The sequence below is a fragment of the Apteryx mantelli genome, chromosome 1 (assembly GCF_036417845.1).
Source record: "Apteryx mantelli isolate bAptMan1 chromosome 1, bAptMan1.hap1, whole genome shotgun sequence".
Lineage (NCBI taxonomy): Eukaryota > Metazoa > Chordata > Aves > Apterygiformes > Apterygidae > Apteryx > Apteryx mantelli.
In genome coordinates, this window is record NC_089978.1 from 177,916,209 (window position 1) to 177,939,599 (window position 23,391).

Below are 23,391 nucleotides of genomic sequence, written 5' to 3' on the forward strand. Positions count from 1 at the left end.
CATACTAATTTGTCAGTATTTGAATCCCTTACTAATGTAGCATTGTCTCTTTATATTTATACAGGACAAATCTCATGCAGTACATGAGGCACATGAATATGGCACAGAGAAAGAGTATTTTTAGATATCCATAACAGAACAGCATGGACGAGTGAGCTCACTTTTTGGAAATTATTTAATTTTTCATTTAACAATGATATATGTGACAAGATGTTTTGAATCACCTTGAGCCGTTCTTTTTCCTTTTAAAAGGGCATTAATAAAAAGAACAGTGAAAGAGTCCATGATACTATCTGAGTATCAATGATTTGGGACAAAACCCAAAAAGTTAACAATAGTAGCAATAGTAGGTTCCCCAATAATCAACTAAATCTTTCATGTTTTGACATCCTGCCTCAGCAATACCCTGTTTTCATTTGTTTTATATTATGGTACTACACCAGCAAACACCTGTAAGTTGATTTCTGTGGGAGGGCAGTGGGAAAAAGTATTTTTGTTCTGTGGAACTCAAGATTACATGGGCCATGTCCATGCATGCACTTGCTTCCAGTGAAGTTTTACTGTCTCTGAATAGGCAGAGTAGAAGACCTTTTTTATGGATCAGAGGTCAGGTTATAAAAAAATCAGTATAATAACATAACGATATTAAATGGGCAAGGAAAATGTGCCAAATGACATACAATGTTCTCGGTTCATGCAAGTCATCACTCCTTTCTAACAGACTTGAATGTTCAGTGAACTCAGGGGACTGTGACTATGTAATCCTACCCTAGGGAAAAGGGAGCAGAGAAAAGAGGTAACCTCCAACACAGCTAACAGTGAGTCTTCTCAGCATAAGCAATAAGGCATTTTATTTTTGGAGTGGAAGGTATCATGTTTCATCTGAGATGACAGATGTTTGGTTTTGCTTACAGCTAGGATGCTCGTTTCCATGCAACCTTTGTCTCTGGACACACAGCTGAAAGATCCAGGGGACTTGCTTTGGTGACATAGCCAGAACAGGAATATTGAAAAATCATTCTGACCCATTACAGAGAGAAATTAGCAAACTATATTTTCTTCCAAGGTTAGCCTGAGTGAACTGATTTAAGAGAAGTGCCTCTTGGGATTTTTTTTCTAATTATTTTTCCTCTTTTTTTTTTTTTTTTTAAAGGGAACACAAAATAACTTTGAGAGAGAGAGAAGATCACAAAATAGCATATCATAGAAAGAGAGACTGTACATCAAAGATACCTTCTATACTCTAGAGCAATCAATGTCTGAACAACTAGCACATAGCGCATCAGATGGTATGCTGCAAAACACGGATGGTAAGAGCAACAAACTATATAAAAATGAGGATGAATCGGAGAGTAATATTAAACACTACATACCTTGATTGTAATATTCACAGTCATAAGCTAAAAGAAATAGAAAATAAGCATATTATTATCAAAAAGTAGCAGAAGATCCATGCGTGCCAGCACACTGAAATCCTAAAAATGTAAAATACACTGTGATCACAGGTAGTTTCATTCTCCTTAATGTATTTTAATTAGTGACTATTTCCTTAGGCTTTTATTCAGTGACATACAGTTATATTTAATTAGATGTGCCAGGACAGCAGACCTGAAGCACTAGTTATTTTATAACTGAGAACTGTTCTCACTATGAATTAAAAGTAAAATGTACTTGCAGTCCCACACAGCATTTTGAAAGTACCCCAAATCTTGTGTACCTTTGCCTTTTAAACAGCCTCCACATTAACATACCCTGAACACAGCCAGTATTCTTCGGTAAGACAGTAAATTGAGGTGTATATGAGTAACAGCTGACACAGCTTGAAAATGTGAACAAGAAGTACATTTATTATCCAGCCACTTCTGTCTTATTTCAAGACATTTGTATCGTGGGACAGCAAAAGACCAAAGAAACCCCCTTCTCCAGAGGAGCTCAGACCAGGTACATACCACAGAGCGTAGGAGACCGCCAGTGAATTGCTGCTCCTTGCTGACAACACTTGTAAGCATAAGCTGCAATACTGGTACACAAGCACTCGCAGTCCCCTCCAAGATTGCAGTTACATGTATCTGTATGACAGTTTTTGACAAAAGAAGTGACATCAATCTGGGGAAAAAAATAAGAAAGAGGCCAGGTGACTCGATTGCACTAGCTGTACAAATTCCTGTCATAGGAGTTTCAGCAGGAGCGCTACCTCTAGAAGGATGGACTGAAAATACCATATTTTCTAAGGTTTGGATATATTCCTTTATGAAATGTACACTTAGAATGATCAGTTTATACCTATATTACAGACCAAGAGAAAAGTTTAATCACTGAGTGTTAATAAATATGACTGTCCACACACTTACTATTTCTTGGTTCTTGCTTATTGAAGTTGGTAATGCTGCTTTTATAGGGCAAATACTGCCACCTAGAGTCATCCTGTTAGTTTTGCATGAATAACGATAAAATCAGAGCTGCAATAGCGAAAGTATTTTATTTTACTTCAAAAAAATATATATTTGTAATGGTTTTTTTGGTCAGGAAAAGGAAGTTTAAGCACACTGGTGATATTTTGTAGAAAAATATTTCTACATTTATCAATATTTTAATACTCTTTCCCCCAGATCTTCATTAGCTCAGAAATCCACTTTCTAACTCTAAAGTCCTATTGAAGATCAAAAACTAACAGCAGGAAACAGAAACATTACTTTTTATTTTTAAATCATCTTTTCTGTAATGTTGAGCAATCTTTTAAAAAAAGTATTCTCATTTAACATAGAGTAATGTTTAATCACTGCTATTCTTCAATTTAGAATCAATTTTAGACTCTAATTTAGTTCAGTTTTAAAGGACTTGAATGGCACGTCAGCCCGACAGAAATAACGTCATAGTAACAAAGCAGCACCTCTCAAACACTGAGACGGCTCCTGAGCCGGCAGTTGCTAGAAGCTGGCAAGGATAACAAGATTGTTTTTCTGTCTTTCATGCTTGAAGTGAGGAGAGATGCCATTTTGCTTGCTTATTTTTTCTTTCATCTTTTTTTCTTATTAAAATGGAGATAGGACTGGGATGGGCACATAGGAGTTAGCTCCATTGCAAATAACTTTGCAGGCATCACCAAATAGCAGCCCCGGCTCCAGGGTGCGACCCAACTCCTGCATCTATGGGATGGCATGTCTCAGCTTGGGTCAGTGGTATCTTGTTTTTTTGTGACAAGCTGGGAAGCTTGGATCAAAGCTCCTGCTGAGTTCAGGAGTTATGAGGAAGACCTTTTTCCTGCAAGTATCACGGCTCCTCAGCCCCTGCTGAGTTCGGTGCTCAGCTGGGCAACTGCAATCCATCAGTCACTGCCAGTCAGAGAGGCAAGATTTTGTCTCCCTGAAAGGAAGTTTTCCAGCCTCAGCTGAACCCTGAGCTCAGAGCAGTCTGGCCCCACCAGTCCTGCAGAGAGGAGCTTGCTCTATGCACAGCGGCATCCCAGCCACCTACAAGGCAGGACTGACTTTGAGAGCGCTGTTCCAAGTGCCTACCAAGACCCATGCCTACGTAGCTTTCTGTTCCTCTCGTGCCCCAGTGCTGATCTCTGCTTGGACTTTTTCCCTGGGCATCCACTTCCCTGCCTGTGCAGCCAGTAACGAAACAGATCTCTTTGATAGCAGCTTGCTTTGTTACATTCGTAAGGGCCATGTTTTCACACACTGATGAATAGGTTGTAAAAACACCTGGAAGTCATTTGCTTTGCAGACTGTTCCAGGCAAGATGGATATGTGCATGTGAAAATACCTGACTGCTAATTGAATGTCATGTTTTGCACCTGACATGAATTTCTTAACAATTATGCCAAATCCTTGACATAATGTTTGAAAATTTTAATCACAAAATGGGTAAGATAAGGAAAATGAAAGTTCAAGAGAAAAAAATCTTTCTTTATGAGTTAGTATAATATGGCTCCTTAAAGACTCTCAAAAGTTCTGTTTTTATTTATTGCTTTCCACTTTGAAAATACACTTATCGCTATGTTCTCAGGCACACGCTCAAAAAATTCTTAACATACTAAAGTCAACATTAATAAATCTCCTGGGTTAAGCTACTACATCCTCCTCTCCAGGCAAATTCCTAACCATATTGATATCAAACTTCAGTTCTGAAAGTCAGGAGGTTCAGCTGGGATGTCTAATGATCTCATTTGTATTCATAGTCAGAAAGAAAACAAGGACTGAGTCAAGAGAGTCATAGTGGTTCTTGCTTGCACAGGTGTAAAAAAGCACCTTTGATTATAAAGGATAAATCCCTTTGGGAGGCTAAAATCAGAAATAGGCGAAAATGTAATGTCTTGCTTTGATAAAGGGTGGACTAAAATAGAAGAAAAGATTCACACACAAGCTATTATCATCCCCATCTTGTATAGACTGAGCTTAAGAGCATTCCTGTAACTCAAGTCCCAAGCTCAGCCAGATATGGGGAAAACAAGGACACCATACCTCAGAGTTTTGATGAACAGAAATGATAAGCTGCCAGCCAATTAAAAATACTGATAGCTCTTAAGTCCAAATCTCACTCTCTCATATTTCTTTCTATATTGAGCAGAACAGTTAACAAATAAAACTATGTGAGATAAGTTGTAGGCACTTTTATACAAATGTGTAGTTTAGAATTCCACAATACATACAAAAGCCACAAAAATTTAGTTACCTATGTAAATAGAAGATATAAATAAAAAAACCCTAAAGAGAACAGAACCTTGATTATCTAGTCTAGTAACTCATGACTCCCGGTTATCACTATAATGTTTAGGCTGCAGTCTTGAAAGGAACAAGGAGCTCTGCACAAACATAGCCCACCCACACAGAGATACTTGCAGGGCTGTACTCAGTATCCTCCTTGGTATTCCCACTGAGGGGAACAGCAAGAAGAAATTAATCACTGGATCTTTAACATTCTCCTACACAAGAACAAATCTTGGATGTTTAATAAACTTACCACATTGCGACAAGGTGCAAAAACATCACTGTATAAAATCGAGCATTCCTTTTTGGCATAAGGGAACTTGCTCTGATGCACCTCACATGGTCTTAGTGTTTCATTTGGGCTCTTGCACTTAAAAAAACAAACAAAAACCCCACAAACTTTTTAAACAAAGATGTGTTTACAGTGGTTTACTCAGGTACACTATATATATTATAGAATTCAATATTCGTATTCAGTAAACAACAATAAAGTTTAAATGCTATTTCCTTTATCTGCACCCTCTTTCACTGATTTGTTGTTTTAATTAAAAACATTTGCACAAAAAAAGAATCTGTGTGTTTTGTTCTCAAGTACTCAAATGTTCCTGCTGTCTGCTCAGCGCATTCAGACAAAATGTTTTCTTTGTGACACATCATAATCATTACCAGAGCAACCAAGTGTAGCATCACAAACAAACATATGGGCCAAATCCATCCCTGGTGGTTTTGCACTGACTTTAAATGGAGTCACACTAGAGATGACTAGCCCTGTAAGTTCAAATAAAGAAGCAGCAGTAAGAACAAACTCACTCATAAAAAACAGAGTCAAAGATTACTGTGATAACTCAAAAATGGCTGAGATGCAACTCCCTCTCTTTAAGTCTGTCTTCAAGAAGAAAAACAAAAAAATATAACAAAATGACACTCAGCTTGGAAAATGCAAGCTCATCCAAAACCGCACTCTCAGTGCAGAGGAGAAGGCCAGAAAGCAGCAATGGCGGATCAGTAGGCAGCATTAGCATGTCCTGGTGCAGCCTCAGCTCCAGGACAGTTGCTCACCTACATTGCTTTCCTCTACGGGCGCTCTGACAGCACCCCAGGGGAATGTGCTGCTACTTCCAGAGGAGAGAAACCTTGGACACATCCCATACCTACCAGTGCCAACATGAGCACATTTTCTAGTAGTATAGTTGGGGTCTAGGCCTCCAGCTATCACATATTCCTTTATAGTATTTAGACTATGGAAAAAAGATAACCTGGATACATCCCTACAGAGGCCAAAGGTCCTTTCTGGAAAAGTCCTAATGTGGCCTTCCACAAAGGCAGGGGAAATATTGAATCCGGCTGAGTGTGGCTGGCCTACAAGGCCAGTAATGAATTCAGAGTACTCTCAGGACTGCTCTGGCAGCCACAGAGATCAGAGGATTACATGATATTTTACAAAAATATATGGCTGCAAAAGGGCAAGTACAAGTTTGGGCTGCTTAACCAGAGGTCATGAAATCCTAGAAGTTAATGTTAGGATTCGAGCTGTGCAAACGCTATGCCATTTTTTTAGATCAGCCACTGCACTGATAAATTGAAAAAAATATTAGTGGATTGAAACCCATACTGAAATCTTTCTCATTTTCATGAAATAAAGCTACACCCCAGTCATACTTGCTTCTTCAAATATTTCTTTTAAAAAGGAAACAGTGAAATTGGAGAGCTAGGCTTGGGCACCCTTCATAAAATCCTGCTAACACAGGCCTCCCTTTCCTAAGTAGTCAATAGTTCAGGTACTCACCCAGGAGGTGGGAGAGCACAGTCCCTTCCTTCCTTTGAATCTAAGTCTAGACTTCCCAGGAGGGAATCATAACCACGAAACTACAGAGCATTCAAGATTACATTGCTCTTGGTCTCTTGTGTCGATATTATTACACTTCATATAAAGTATCTACGTTTTTTTATGTGCCACCTTCCAGATGAGTGGCATAACCACCACGCTACACATTTCCCCTGCTTGCTCACACTATTTAAATATTTTATGTGGAGTAAAATAGATCTAAAAAGAGATATTAAGGGAGAGGAACCTCAAAACATTCTCCCAAAGCACAGTAGATGATATATTCTTTCATGAGGTGAGAGATTTTGGTTCAATTTCCTGTTCTGAGTCAGGGAGAGAACAGATTAAAAACCAAGTCTCCCGGACATCTTCCTAGGGGAGTATTCTACAAATATTGATTTATCAGGAGGTTCACAGAGCTATAAAACCTTTCGCCACTACAAATTAATAAAATACCCATATTCCTGTGTTATCAAACACAGTTGCAGTCACCCACTCTCTACAGCCTCTTCCCTCCTCCTCAGAAATCCAGTTTCTGTACCGGGTTGTGCCCATCGGTGTTGGGAGCTTTTTCTGTCTCACCACCCCCTTTGCCACCGCTTTTTTGTCTGTTCGTTCTGTGTTACAGATTGCAACTTAAAAAATCATTGACTGAACGTGAATCTTAGTTTTATAAGTTCTGTATCTCAATTTATCTCCCACAGATTGAAGAATTTTAGCCTTGCACTATGGAAAGAGCCCCTCTTGCATTCATTTGAAATTGGGCAAGTTCTGAGATTTGAGGAGGACGTTCTTCCAGAGTTCAGATTCTATTTGTTTCAATATCCAGATGCCTCAAACATCAGAGGAGAAATTACATTTTTTTTCAGTTTGGGCTTAATCCAAAATACGAGAAGCAATGTATCTAAATTTGGAGAAAATTCAAATCCAGAGAACTACAATAATTATTTTGTACAGGGGAAGAATTCTTCCCTGAAGAGACTGGTTGGTTTCATTTAAACTCCATATTATATGTTTGCTGCAATATAAGGAGTTATTAACACATCTGATATGTACAGACATGAAAATTCAAATGCTCTCTTATATACTGACTGGCAGTCAGTTTAGAAAATTCCTGTACTTCATGTGCTAATAACATGTTCATTTATGAATAAAAATTATCATGCCTTTTTTTTTCTTTTTTTACCAGACACAGGACTTACCTGTCCTAACACCCAGCTGTCTCCAAACACCTGTGCATTTCTCACCTCCATGTTGTTTGATGTAGTCAAATCATTTGAAGTGTATTTGTCAAAATTTCCACACAAACCTGCCAGTTTACCCTAAAACCAAAGAATGATTTTTAACGTATACTGATAGTCAATAATCCATATGTGCTATAAATGTCAAGCAAAACATTCTTAAACAAAAAAGGTAAATGCAACTCTGACTCATACTTTGAAAATATCTGATATTCTACTGTGCTTATAGTCCCATATTGCAAATAACTTCTTTTTTTTTTTTAGAAATTTACATCTTCTTTTTTTTTTTCCTGTTTCCTGTTTTCCAGAATCTATACTTATTATTTGCCTGTGGAAAGGGACTGGAATATGGTCATATTTTTTTCTGAAAGCTTAGTGGTGTATCCAATACAAAAGTTCGGGTGAATTACCTCTGTGAAGCCTGACTAGTTGTTGTCATTAAGACCTGTTGCCTATAATTTTAGCTCACAATAGCAAGAACGTTCATAACAGCAATTATGAAAGAGTCAGCTGCAACATTCTTGTGTTGGGGCATGTGCTGCTAATGAAAAAATACACATACATACATGCACGCATGCATATACACACACACACACACAGAAAGATGTTTCTGCACAATAACAAAATGAAGATGGATTTCTAGGGTACTGTGGGTCTTGCTAATAAATTATTTTTCCTTAAGATCTGCTATAGACATTATCTAACTTAACTAGAAACTGTGAAAGAAACAGTCACTGGAGGCAAGAAGAGTTTGAAGTACCTGTGTCCCTGCACACAACTTCTGGAACTTAGCCCTCCTGCTAGTTCATGGTAAAAGAGAAGAAATCTTTTTCTTTTTCTTTTTTTAATGTATATAGATGCTTGATAATCTGCATATATGTGAAGTAAGCATTTTACAGCTTTTAGGACAAAAAGATGATGATAATGTTGCTTAAAATCAGATTAGATTGCAACTTTGACTTACACTTCAAAAAATTTGACATTCTGCTGTCTAGAGTGCTTTCTTTTTCCTTCACCAGAAAGAGCCCTTTCTCAATATGTACCTTCATGGTTGAGACAGAGCAGAGATGTTATCAAATGTGCAGATGAGGTTATTCTAACCAGGAGCCAAAGACTGAGTTGCAGAAGTGTGAGGACAGATGATGATGATGGAGGGAGGGATTAGAGAGGAGCAACTGGCAGGAGAAGGAGCCACATATTATTCCTTGCATCCAGTCCTAAGCTTCTCACAATATACTTCTGTGTTTTAGATATCAGTTCTTGTCTAGATCCTTTTCTGTATCTCATTTTCTTAGCTTAAACCCAAGATATGACTCCATCTGCTCATCTCAGCAGCCTCTGCTACATCTCAGGGTGCAGTTCCACAATCAGCCTAATCCAATATGAGACTGTGCTACTAACCTGCCCTTTTTCATGTTGCCAGCTATACATTTCCTGCAGCTTCTTTTTTGCTGGCCCCAGCGATTATGAATCCATGCTGGATTCATGGATTTATAGTAAATAAGTGGATAGATGAAACTAATTTACACACACACACACTCCTTGCTCCCCCTAAATTAACTTTGAGTTAGAGTCATATCACTGCGCATCTAACAAGGTTGCAGTGCTCAGAACAATGGAGTAAACAGGCACGTAGGACCCACTCTTTCTCTTCAGGAGTCCAGCCATGAAATCACATCCTCAGTCTGTTCTTTTCTTACCTGGGAAATGCTAGCAGGTGAACAACATGATAAACAACTATATTGCTAGGAACAAAGATGATTGCAATTATTCCATAGGAGAATATACTAGTAAGACTGAGAACTATGCAAAATCGCAGCTTTTTATTTTGGCTCACCTTCCATCGAGGTCCAACTTTAACATGTATTGTTGTCTTCTTATCCCACAGAATCGTAATATCCTGTTCTGGAAAGTGTATCACAGTATAATATCCAGCCTTCCAAAGCTGATAGTTAGATCTGTTTTCCTGTCCCCTTAAGGTCTTCTGACAGAAATGGATATTTATTAAGATCTAATACAGCAATTCTACAACCACGGTATGCAGCCAATTAGTAACATAAGATATTCTTCAATACATGCTTTATCTTTAGCATATAATTGAATCAATAGTATTACTGGAGATACTGTTTTGTATTTTGCCTTTTGGATCATTTCAAGTTTGCTTTGATTGCACTTTGCCTTCCCTTACAAAACCAAGTGGAGAGAAACAAATAAATGCCAATATGCTTTGACTCCTTGAGGCTTTTGATCAGGCTGCTTTGTAGCACAAATAGAACTTGAAAAAACAACAGAAAAAGAAGATTTTTCCTGGGAGCTGCTGCTTTATCTAGGCCTAAGTACTTGTACTGTGCTAACTCAGACAGAGATGTTTTCCAAAAATATGCTCCTTTAGAGTTGCAACTTTAAAATGCTTATCTTAAGGGGCAATCCAAATAGGAAAGAAAGCAACCAACCTGCTTCTCAGAAGATTCGCTAAAATAAATCTCAGTGTCTCCGACAGTGATGAAAACACTCTTTGAGCAAACAATGTTGTTGTCAAAGCACTTCTTGTTCCGAGCAATTATAGATACATTTGAGTTATCTGTGCTCTGCAACATGAAAGAGAAATCATTCTACTTACAAGTACAACTGCGTTTCACTCCTGCAGATATGTTCCAGCCTCAACATCACAAAAGGATGAAAAATTTACAGTTTTCACATCTTTGAATTTAAAACTTAAGAAAAGCTACCAAACAAGGAACTACATTTTTGAATTCAAAGGTGAACCCTCAACCAATTCAAATTTTGGAGTTAAAGAACCATTATGTTAACTATCAGTATTTTTCCTTCTTCTGAGAACATCACATTTGGAGGATCTGCCTACCTCTAAAATAAGAGTCTGGTTTAGGCTTTTAAAATGTGCTCATACATGGAGTCCAATACTTACTGCACAGTACGGTTGTCAAAAATCAAGACATGCTATAAAAAGAACCTTTTTTTTAAACCAAGATACTTGAGATCAAGCAGTTACTATATTTTTAAGGCTAAGAAATCTACCATCTGTAAGTAGTAGGTAGAATGATTTCTGTACTGCTATCCACCAAAATTGAAGGAAACTTGAGTCAAACTAAAAGTTCTTGGAGTAGGGAACATTTTCTGCTAGTGTTTTCTTTGGTGTTATTTTCTAACATTTAGAAGTATTGTCTCCTCTTTCGTCTTTTGATTTGCTGGTGTTCCATATACACCTCAAGGTATGCCACATATACAGCACTTCCAGTATAATCTACTCTTCCACAATGTTTCTGATCTCCAAAATTCAAATTTATTCTGTGTTGTCTTCACAATCCTGTATCTGTTGGCTCTCCAACCTGTAAATTAATTTTGCATCCTCAGCACATACAATCACTTCTGCACTTTGGCTTAGCATACCTGTCCCTTCACCTGCAGCTTCTGTGGTTCTTTCATACCCTGAGGCAAAGGCACATGCACCCTGTAATTCCCCTTGCTAGGACTGGTACTGGAAGAAAGAAGAGCAGCTGTATTTTCAGAGTTGATAACACTCTACCACAAACAAAAGTAAAATTGGGTTACTCTCTCTCACTATTTCTTACTTGTTTAAAATCTGCCTTTTGATTGACTTCTATACCAACCCTTGCAAGTCAACAAGAAGCCACAAGCTGAAAAGACTTGAGAGATGCAACTTCGTAACATTAATATAAGCCAAAGAGAGTGCCTTTGAAGCTAGTGTCATTTTTGATCAAACACTGTCCTACAGTCATTACAAGCCTGTGACAGATATGAAATAAAAATCTTGGAGGTGACAAGCTCTGTATCCCACCACTGAGTCACCCAGTCATACATGAGACATTTGGGTAGTGCTGGAAACAAAATGATGTCTAACCTTCTCTTCTTACTTCCACCCTCTTTTGAACATTCTCTGAAAATATGATTACCTTAAGGTTTTCTGAGGAGAGAAAATCCAAGAACCACCTGCTTTCACTTGTATATTTTCACTGTATTAGCCACTTGCTCAGCCTAGTTACAAGTGCACATAGTTCATGTAGACTGTTGCTAATTACTGGCTTTATAAGTGACCAATAGCATGTATTGTTACCTTTACGAGAGAGAAAAAGTGACGTTAAAGAACTTAGAGCTACCTACCATATGGCTGTGCGTTCAGCATGCTCATCTCCAGAAGAGCACGTTCAGCCAGATGCCAGCAGCTCTACCTCCTGGACACCAGGGCAGGAGCTTCGGGACTTAGGGGCATGGGAGGCAAAGGGGAACTTGGGGCAAATATGGTAACCTGAGGGCAGAAACTGGAAGAACTAATTCAAGATGCTAATGGGCACGGTGGGTAAGATGAGAACTGCTCACAGCAGCTTGAGGACTCCTCTTGGCTCACAACAGTGCTTTTGGAGAGCGCCACTCAGCGCTCAGAGGAGGAATCCCCTGCCTTGGGGCCCTCCCCAGAGCTTTGCTCCCTCCCTCAGTCACCAGGAAGGTGCAGGGCACAGACTTCTGGTTACTCCCTGCCTGTCCTACATTCATACTCTTATTTATTCTGTGTTCATCAGATCTCGAGAATGAAAAACATATCATCAATTTTTCCTCACCAGTGCAGAGGAATTTTCTGTATGCACATTACATACAAAAAATATGGTTGCTGCAAGAAGCAGCTTTCTTTTTCTTTTTAAATAAAAGTCAAAGTGACCAAACTGTTTAAAGAATACTTCTGGTCTAAGGAAAATCCCCAACTCTAGATGATGCAAAGTGTAGAGGTATTTGTGTTGCCATGCAAAGGAGGTGCTACAGCTTTGTTGCCCTTAGTCCAGCAGGGCCCACACGCCAGAGGATGCTACTACTTGGCATAGAAAACACTCTAAAGCAAGCATGAGCAAATGCAATGAACATGAGGTATGAGAGACTGCCTGCAAATTTTGTGTTGCCCTAACACCGGGACTTAAACAGATGGGTGGTGTGTTAGCTATTAACCTGGAAGACAAAGATTAAGGTAGGTAAAATTAGGACTAGCAACTAATGGTAAGTGGATGTAGGAAAACAGCTCTTCACTATTTAGCGGTGGAGCTCAGTTTAAAAGGAAGTAGAAGCTTCAGGGTACAGCAATGTTCCTTCTGTTATAAAGTTGTTTTAAATTGCACTCAGAATAGAATTGGCCACTACCTTTTTGGGAAATGCACTGTGTTAATTAAGCCAGGCTTGCTGCTGGAGTCAGTCCAGTAATTATTCCCCTCCAAGTCCAATAACAGCCCAGAGCATGTCTGGATTTATTGGAGGCGATGTGGTAAATTAAAAAGGAGACAAACTCATCAACTTGGTAAATATGATGCAAGCTGATACATTCTATATTGGTCACATGAAAAGTGAGCAAGCAAACAACCTCCTACCCTGGGTCAGTTCAGAAAAGGACTTAGCTTGGAGTATATGGGACTAATTAATACATAAAACATGTAGGGTTGGCTGAAAACAGGACTGTTTTCATTGCAGAGTTCATTCCTCTTCAGTTAGCTTAGCCTCAGTAAAAGGGGCAACTCTGAATTAATAGGGAAGTAATGTCTTCATTGCAAGAAAAGAGACTGAGTTGCCTTTTTTTTTAAAAAAAAGGAGAGTTAATTCAGACTAATTATCCCACAGTAAAAATACACCATTTTTGGCAATGAAGACAAGTTCTTGGAGCAGCATCATGTAGCTGTATTAGTTGTGCTAATTCAAACTGCTGCCGGTGCCTTCTGACAGTCCAGGCCAATCACTTCAGCTTAACAGCATCAACAGACTAACAGTCAGAAGTTTTTGTGTATGGTTGGGATTTGAGCCAAGGGCAAAAGTTGAGTAATATTTCAAGTTAACTTTGCAGTAAAGAGAAGCCTGGAGACAGGGAGAGTTTTGCTGACCAAAGCCAGAACAGGGACTCCTGAAGACATGTGAAGTACTTCCCTACTTGTAGGACTGCAAGTTGGTGCTAAATTACTGGAAATGCTGCATGATGGAAATGCAGAGAGACATCGTTAGTGGTTCAGTAGAACTGTGAGTAAATCAAAAGTTTAAGAAAAAGGAATTTGTGTTAAAACCCGAGTCTCCTGTACTTTCTCTCTTTCCAATTAAATCTTAGAGCTAACCCCAAATATAAAACACCATTATGGATTGCATGTCTCTTGTGGATCAAGGCTTTCAAGATAAAATTTGATCTACATTCACACCCTTGCCATTCTCTTCTGAGTAAAAATTGGGTCTTTTCCCACCCATACAGTACCAGCCAAATTCAAAGTTGAATCATACCACAGCTATGATGGTCTTCAAATTAGTCTGTAACTGCTATATATGCAGCCTCTGCTTCCAGCAGGGAGGAAATAACAGGCAATTGAAACTTAATACATAACTATTGCTAATGCAGAAGAAAGAGAGAGACAATTTAGATCCCCACTTTATGTCTGTGTAAGACAGCAAGGTCTTGGGCAAATCACTAAAGCTCTTAGGTACTTTGATAGTATAAATGATAATGATCAAGTTCTATCTCATTAATTTGTACTGGATCCATACCTCTATAAAAACTAGCTTTTGTCACTACTGTTGGAAGAAATGTCTGAGTAGACACTAGGAGTAGGTCTAATGAATAACAAGGTGGGTGGTGTGTGTGTGTGTGTGTGTGTGTGTGTTTTGGTTTTTTTTTTGCACGGTCTGTTTCCAAGAGCTGCTCTTTACCTTTTTAGGTAAAATGCACCCAATAGGCGATGTACTACAGTTTGTCATGTGAAACCTACTTACGCTGACAGAAGCTAGAAATAAAATGGTTTTCCCACTGCAAGAGTATCTTCCCACGTAAATTACCATATCCAGCTTGTTCCAACTTAATATCAGTTTCTTTGTGATAACATGGAGTTGCCAAGCAACAGGGAAGACAGAGTCACAGATCTGGGCAGTCAGTCAAAAACTCATTGTCAGTCCTACTTCTCAGAACATTCTTTTTCTAGACTTCGCTGCACTTTTTTTCCATAGTTCTTCCTATCTTAAAAAGCAAAGTACTTCTTTCCATGTGTTTTTTTTTTAAGTAATTCTTGGGAATGCTATGGTTTATTTTTGTTAGAAACTTTCTATTTCTATATCCTGCTAGAAATTTTCTATCACTATCAACCAATAATGCACAATTATTATATAGCAGAGATGCAGCCTGGGAGAAGACAATTTAAAGGCAGCTGTACTTTTTTGTCTTTTAATATTTCATTAAAATCTCCCTAATCAGTCAGTGTAAAGACTTACTCTTTTCCATTCCTAATATCCTGACTTCCCCTCTTTTTATCTTTCATTCTCTACAATATACTTACATTGAAAACTAGGGTGGCCACAGGAAAATTTAGGGACATACTGGGAACTGGATAGAGATACATTAGTCTGATTTTCCTTTCATTTTCATGACTCTTTAGAGCTTTTCAGGCACACACACAAAAAGCTTCAAAAATACATACAAAACCCCCCCATTAATTTAAAAAGTAGAAGATGCTTCTCCTTCCTAAGTATTTTCAGAGAGATACCATTAGCTTTCAGGAAGTTTTATGGAATCTCAGAATTAGTTTGGTGGTTTTTTATTATGCTCCAAATTCCCTCTGAAGGAACTTGAACATTTGAATCTGTGGCTTTGCAAATCTATTATTGCAGAGAGCTTGATCCTGGAAGAAGTCAAGCTTCTTAGCTCAGACTTAGTGAGCATCTAAGCATAAATATTTCAGTGTTTTTGGAGAGTGGACAAAGTACTTGGCACCTAACATGATCTTGCCCTGTTAGTTTTTTGTGCCATTTTACAGAGGGGTTGATTTCCAGATAATCAGTATAAACACATTAATTATTCAAAACTCATTCACAATGTACACCAAGAAGCATCTCTGGAAGGCTTTTCTTTTTGCCAGTATCATTTTTTCTCCTGTACCATTTTGAAATAATACACACACATTCTGCCTAGCTTTATTTAATCCCTACTTTTGCATCCTGTACAAATTGGTACTCTCAAAAGACTTCCCCAAAGCTATTCAAACATTGGAGTTGTGCGCAATATTGTTAGGAGTCAGCAGATGGCACTGATACATGCTGTCTCAGTTTAGGAAGAAATCCAAATGAGAGTTGGGATACAACAGTATTAAAAGATAGTAGGCGATCATCTTACCGGAGAGAACTGGGCAAAAGGAATGGAGAAAGGAATGGTAATCTTACTTATTCTTCTACTGTTGTAATGCACTTCTGTACAAGTATTTAAAAAAGATATGTTTAGGAACTAAGAGCCTAAAAGCTAAACTGCTCTCACACTCACTCACTCACACACACTCTATTCCTTACTGTGCTCTACAGAGTGGCAGATTAAGTGATTTTTTTCACTCTAAATAAGGCAAGGAAACTTGCAATAAACCTGTAAAGATATGACACATTTCTAGTACTGTAGTACTACTGAATAAACATGGAGGAGAGCAACATCTTCAAGTAGAATCACTAAAGCAATTTTAAAAGAAGAAGGAAGATTATTCCAGCTACTGACTCACCCTCAAACTACTTCCAGATATCTGCTAATGCACTCATGATAACTCTTCTCTATTTCTTTAAAAGTGACTTCCCAAAATGATACACCTCAGGCAGATTAAATGCTTGACAATTTTAGAGTAAGATCCAACATGAGTACCTGTGTGTGTGTATACAAGTTATAGGAAAGATAGGGATAAATCATTAAATTAGATTTTATTATACACATATTTTTGGAGTAGATCTTATGACAGCTTAGAGTTGTTGGCTGTTTCAGGATTTTATCCACAATATTTTTAAAACCTAAATAGGGTTTTTAAAACCTAATACTGAAAATGTTAATACTGAAAAGTACATGACAGGAAATTTTTTTACTTGATATACTTCAAAACCTTCTTTTAATTCAGTGCTGCTTAATTTTTTAAAATTTGATGAAATCAAACAGAGCTGAACAGGCTTTGGTTTTATTTTTTATATTTTAAGAGAACTACTTTAAAAGGTCCAAGAAAAGATTGTTTAAAACAGATTGCTTTTTGTTTAATTTATTTAACTTTGTCTGTTGCGCATCAGATTTGGCTTCTGCACAGGTTACATTTCTGCAATCCTTTTCTAATTAAAAATGAGATATTCCCTAGATTAAGGAATTGGGGAACATTCAAATATCTGTTTTCAAGTGCTACTAATGCCAGACAAGCTATTCTGATATACAGATAGCAGCACAGTTGGTGTTGCTAGTTTTAGATGACTAAAACTAGAAGTTTAGATGACTAAGGTGTATGAAACCTATTATTATTGTTTTATTACTATAAGTGCACAATGAATGTATTTTTTATGTTGGTTTGTAATGATAAAGCACAACATAATGGAAAAAAAGGGCAGGACATAGTGGTAATAAATTTGCCTTTTCTGAGCTTCAGCAAGTGATGACAGGAGCTAGAAAGCTGAAACTTTTGCGACGCTTACCTTTTTTAACGTAATGAAAGTTATTGGTATAGGCTAAAGGCTAGTTTCTACGTATGCAGAAACAAAGATACTCATGCCTTGACCAAAACCACAGTAAATGTAATTCACAGTTCTCATAGCTCACCTACAAGACCCAGATTCAGAGGTCTAAAACCGCCAAGCAGCTTCTACAGGTAACTAGCTTGAGAACCCCCCGGCCCCCCGATTTCAAACACGGCCAAAGGCTCCCATTTCACTGCTGACAACATACCATACAGCTACCTGAAACAGAGCATAGGTTGCTGGTTTTTGCTTGTCTTTTACTGCTACATCAATAGAATATGGGCATCAACAATCCACAAGCATTTCCCCATGAGAGGCTATCGAATTCAGGTAGCCATTCTTACCGTGATCTGGCTTTACAGGCAGCCAACAGATTATAATATTTTAGAGTCGGTATGGCCAAAGGACTGTTGGGAGCTGAACACTAGCCCAAAAGCAGAAATCCAAGGTTAAAAGGTTACTTTCCTCAAGCTGTGTGGTCACTAAATGGCAAGGTCCTCAGAAAGAGGATCCAGCTTCTGAATCACACCACGCACATCTCCTCAAAGTCGCCAGTCTCATGTCAAGAAACTTTTCCCTCAGCCTTTCCTGGAAGCCCTCCATGCTAATCTGCACAAATTGAAAGAAATCTTTCCTTTGTTGGAGGATGAAAGTGATTCATTCACCATATAATTTAATGGTCTGGAGAATCAGGTGGTGGAGACAGAAAGGCATGTAGAGGTAATTGAGTCTGAGATCATTGATCTGGAGAAAATGGAACCAGAGCATAAATCCATTGCCAACCGTAATCAAATCTACTGCTCACAGAAGGCATAGAACAAATGGAAAAACAGGTACAACGTTATCTGAGCACTGGGCTGCCCAGCTGAAGACTGGAATGGAAGGGGATGTCTCCCACAGAGAACTGGCAAGTGACCCTCACAGCACTTCCAGAGATCAATTAAAAAAGGGGGGGGGAGGGGTTATCCAGAAAGGTTTCCTCTGAATAATGGAACTGATGAAAAGCAAACTGTTGGTGTTCTTTGCAACTAGAGCAGGGTAAACTTCTCACAGCAAACAATGTTTTCACTGAAAAGCAGTCTTTTTTCTTGTTGGAGCATGCACACAAACTGTCAAGAAACACATCATTACTTCTGCAAAGTTACTGTTGCTATAAATTATATGACAAGTGTTTTAGGTGGACATATTTTGGCATATCATTTACTCGTGAAACTATTTGCTGGAATGTACCTCTGAGGACTAGGCATGTTAACTAAAAAATTAAAGGCATTCTGACTGGAACCTTATGTTATAGCTTTATTCCTTGACTAGATGAATATTACTTTTAAAGTCAGATTTCCAATTTGTAACACGTATGATTTCAAATTCAATATTTATTTACTTTCCCATTAAAATCTTAGAGTTTATTAAAAGAAAATATTTTTCTTAGCTATGAACAGACAGCCTGAAAATGTTTGTTAACCAAGAACCTTCAGCTGTAATCCTCCATAGAGTGACCAACAACAAGCAGAATGTATTAATGTTGCCAACAGTTTATGAGAGAGATTGTGCAAAATACAATTTCATCGTATAGATTTACCAACTTCATGGATCTACAGACTGGCTACCTGGCACAAACAATGTTGTACAAAAGTTTACAGATAGTTAAGAGGGGGCAATGGTGTAAAGGCTGTTTCTGCCTGCTCAAATGTGGGAATGAATAATTGAAGAATTACTGCTTAGTGTGTTGTTGCTGCAGCTTATGTCCAGTCATCATTTAACAAATTTAACAGTCAAGATAAATATATCAGCAGGGAAACAGATAGAAGATTACCAGTGCAACAACCAAGCTTTGTATAAAGCATTTCAAAAATAAGAGTATAAACTAAGAGCTTTGAACTTGCCTAAAGTTACAAAAGGAGGAATATGCAAGAAAAGACTTGCCTTCCTCTATCACCCAGGGGACTGTTATCAATAGGATAACATTCCCACACATTGGGAAACTCTGTTACTGATTTTCTAGATCATTCATGTTTTGGTACCAGTTTTCCAGATCATTCATGTTTTGTTAAACAAAATTCTACCTTAACAATGAGTCCTTGTGTGTCTCTTGACCTAAAAGGGTTATATCCAAACTTCTAATTGGCATAACAGTTCAATTATTTGATCAAGTATCTGGTTGAGGATTTCATAATCCGCCAACATGCTAAGTATGGTGATAACTTTGGCCTTAAAAGAGCCTTTATGGTTGCAGTAAAAAGATGAAAAATGTGACTTTAAAAACGCCAGAACCACAAAGTCGGATGAAAAGAATTGAAAATATTTTTGCTGCATATTTCAAATTTGGGTGTAATTCACAAACCATGAATACCTGAGGCTTAGAGTCTTAGTTCTGCTGACTGGAAAAATGGATCTTTCAAGATGGAAGAAGAAAATAGTCCCTCCTTTTCTTGGCTTTGGGGCCTTATTGACAACCTAATGAAGTTAATGGAAAGACCGCAGTGGATTTTTGAAACAGCAGATAAGCATTGCAACACAGCTCTCGTTCAAGGACATTCTGATGGGTACACTATCCCTCTAAACACTTCCTTGGAAATATAAGCTCTCCCAAGTAAGAGAAAATATAATCTTGCTTCTCAGAAGAGAACAGGTCTAAGTGGCTCCAAAGTGCAACACGCTGACACTGAGCAAGCCTTATTAAAGAATGTACTGAACTGCAGGACTGAAAGCCACCAAGAAGCTAGAAAAGGCCAATGTAAGTAATAGAAAGACAATCATTTTACTATAAATGCAGAATTTCAATGAAACAAACAAACGGAAGAAACAGAATACAAGAAAATTGCAGTAAAGTTTGCTAGAAAAATAACACCATTTTGCTAGGGAAAACATAGTATCATGGAAGGTGGAAAAAGATAAGCAAGAAAGTGGGAGTAAGAAAGCAATTTTAATCATTTTAGTTAAAAAAATTAGTTGATATAAATTCACCAACCACTACTTTTAAATAACTACTTTTTCTAAATGTGCACTGATTTGCATTTTTTCACTGTTGAATTTCATCTTCCATTTTATCATGCTGTGTTTTCTATCGTAAGATCTTCTGAATATTTAGATGGTCAGCTTTTGTTTCAGCTATTCAGACTGATTCTGTACCCTCAGCACACTGCCACTTCAATCCCCACATCCCATTTTCAAACTCGTTTCTGGAAGATGCTGAGCAAAGGTCTCAGCACAGATTCCTGTGCAGTGTCACTGGGGATCTTTCCACTACAAAAAAAGGCCATTTATTCCTATCTTTTAATTTCTAACATTTAATTCAGCTATGAGAGAATCTTCACTCTCATCCTATGGCAGACTAGTCTAAAAAAAAATAAAAATAAAACAAATAAAATCTGTCTCCAAAAGGTATTTAAATCTAAAATATGCATATATTGACCTGATCACCTGTATTCATATATTTACTGTGTTACTCAGATGATCTCTTAACTCAGAAGATTTATCATGCATGACTTTCTTCTACCAAAAAAAAGAAAAAGGAAAAGAAAAGTTCAATTCTTCCCTAGTATCATATGTCATTTCTCTTTATTAGAATTTCTATTAGCTTCCTTCATAAGGAAATCAGGCTTATTCATCTGTTTCTGCCAAATTCAGCCACAGAATCCTTTAAAAATATTTGGTTATACTGCCATCCTCCATTCTTTTGATTCCAGGATTACACATAACATAGTTCATTAATTCTGTATTTTAGTTCTTTCAAAGGTTTTGGGCAGCTGCCATATGAACCCAGCCTTTGGGTTTCTTTCCCTCCCCTCCCCAAAAAATCTTTTCCAAACATTTTACATACAAAATCAGACCTGCAGATATATCACCTGTTCCAGACATAATTATGTAGTGCCTAATCTGTAATAACAGTCCTTCAGTCTAGATCATAAAAGTTTTCTATATCCTAATGAAAAAATAAGTCTCACGAACAGATTAGGCTATGCTTTCTCACATTAGCTAAGTTTGGGAGAAGGAAAAAAAAGTCTGAAAAGCTAGGTAGAGCTACTGTTGCAGCCATCTCCAGTATGACAAGACTTATTCTGGTATTGCAAATCTACATAGGCATCACTTTCATCACGTGTGTCATCATGTTCACCTGATGAAAGGACTGTTGGCAGTGTGCCACATGCCGTAATTATGTGGCTGCCAACTTCATTCTTGAACTCCAAATGCTCCCTGTGCTTTGCTTCCAAATAGGTACTTTCATATAAAGTACAGCAGCAGGTGAAATTTCGTTGTAAGAGAAAAACATTCCAGTATCACACTAAAGTTTGAAAAGTAGCAAAGATTTGTCTTAAACACCTCTCTGGTTGGATTACATAAGAATTAAGAAATGACAACCCACTTTTCCACCTTGTCATACAGGCAAGATGATTTCACAAATAAGGCAACTCTTGTTTTTTGCATCTTAAAGGAGGAGAATTCACGCAAAGGTTCATATACCTCTTAGAGCAAGGGCTCTTTTATGAGACAATATGATATGTGCCAGGAGTTTGCTGTGAGATATTAGTTTCCTGGGAATACCTTCCTGCATCTTTTGGTGGAGGCAGGTAAGTTCGAATAGTCTTTATCAACCTTTTTTTTTTTTTTAAACAGAAAAAATAACTAGTTCAAAGATCCCTAAAGTGTACATTCAAAAAGTGTCACTTTGTCATTGTGTTTTATTTCACAGTTGTGAATACTTTACCAACATGTACATGAAATGCAACTATTTGCAGTCCTTGCAAAGAAACCATGCTTTTTCTTAAAGTTAGACATTTACAGTTAATAAAAAATAATATTCTTAAAGCATTACTGTAACTCAGAGGACAGACTCCCAGCCTTAATAATAGCAACAATGATAATAACAGCATTGTTAGTAATAGGAGAATATATTTCTAAATGTCAGTAGTGGTATTTTAAACAAAAAAGGCTAGCAATGACTGTAAATGTGTGCTATGAGAAACGTTAGCATGTAGCTGCCAGACAATCTCAATGAAGGATTTCATTGTTGAATTATGAAATCATTGTTTGATATTATTATATACATACACTCCAGATCTGATGCAGATCACATTCAAGAAAGATTCCAAGTGGCCTCAGAGGTCCTCATTAACCCTCTGCCAGGCACAGTTTATAGTTAATAATTAAATAAATTTATAGATTATACCTAGCTCTAGAACAGTTTCTATGCTGTTTGTCTTGTCTCACTGTGATAAAAGCATAATCAATGTAGAGAAGAGAACAGTTTTCTATTTTTCTCTAGACCACACAGCAACATACTGACACCATCCCACGTACCAATTTCAAAGTAGATGAGCAAAAAGTGCCATTATAAATTCTTCCTTTCAGACTCAACTGTTTTGCACCTGTTTTCTTAATGTTTCTTTCTATTATCATCTCCTGATGTTCAAAATACTTAGAGACTGGCTTCTCACAAAAACTTTCACTTGGACACATGAAAACATAGGAACAATTCTCCTACCTTTAGCAAGTAAGCTTGGCAGTCACTGACATAATCATACTCCAATCCATCAAATGTATAATAATGTCGATCTCCATAAATAGTGCATACAGCAGGACAGGGATAACTAGTGCAATTGAATACCCCTCTGCGACAAACACTGTAAGGAGAGATAACAGTCAGTAACTTCTCATAGCAGGGCCATTTGCTTTTGTATTTTCAAGAAAAAAAATCTTGTGCTTGTTATTCAAGTCATACAGAAATTCATGAAGGAAGGAATTTTCTCAGACCTTGAAACAAAGTTATTCTGTGGATTGCTTCTGAAATTCCGGGTGATGTAGCGGGAGAATAGTTTTGAGCATTTAGCCATGAGCACACAACCACATAAGAATGTGTAAGAAACGAACACAAAATCTTAAAAATTTTATGGCATATGCAAATATTTCCATTGCTGTATCCAGTATAACTAAGACGCTGTGCCACAACACACACATATATAAAACATCATTATTATTTTCTTAAGATATTTTGATAAATTTTCTGAGATGCAAGCTGCACATAATCAGTGCAAGAGATCTTCAGCTGCTAACAGTAGGATTTCAAGGTATCCAACAAGTACAAAGTGAGCTTAAGAAATGCTCATGCTTT

General features: G+C 37.6%; 1 protein-coding gene across 1 annotated transcript in view; it reads right to left on the reverse strand.

Annotated features, from left to right (window-relative positions):
• The window catches only part of OTOGL (otogelin like), a 96,867-nt gene that overhangs the window by 38,019 nt on the left and 35,457 nt on the right, over positions 1–23,391 (reverse strand). The window contains exons 25-31 of the mRNA XM_067289926.1: positions 22,765–22,903; positions 10,232–10,366; positions 9,616–9,762; positions 7,740–7,859; positions 4,966–5,082; positions 1,950–2,106; positions 1,374–1,400 (exon numbers count right to left, since the gene is read on the reverse strand). Coding sequence (XP_067146027.1) covers positions 1,374–1,400; positions 1,950–2,106; positions 4,966–5,082; positions 7,740–7,859; positions 9,616–9,762; positions 10,232–10,366; positions 22,765–22,903 — 842 coding nt within the window. The remainder of the gene's footprint in view (positions 1–1,373; positions 1,401–1,949; positions 2,107–4,965; positions 5,083–7,739; positions 7,860–9,615; positions 9,763–10,231; positions 10,367–22,764; positions 22,904–23,391) is intronic.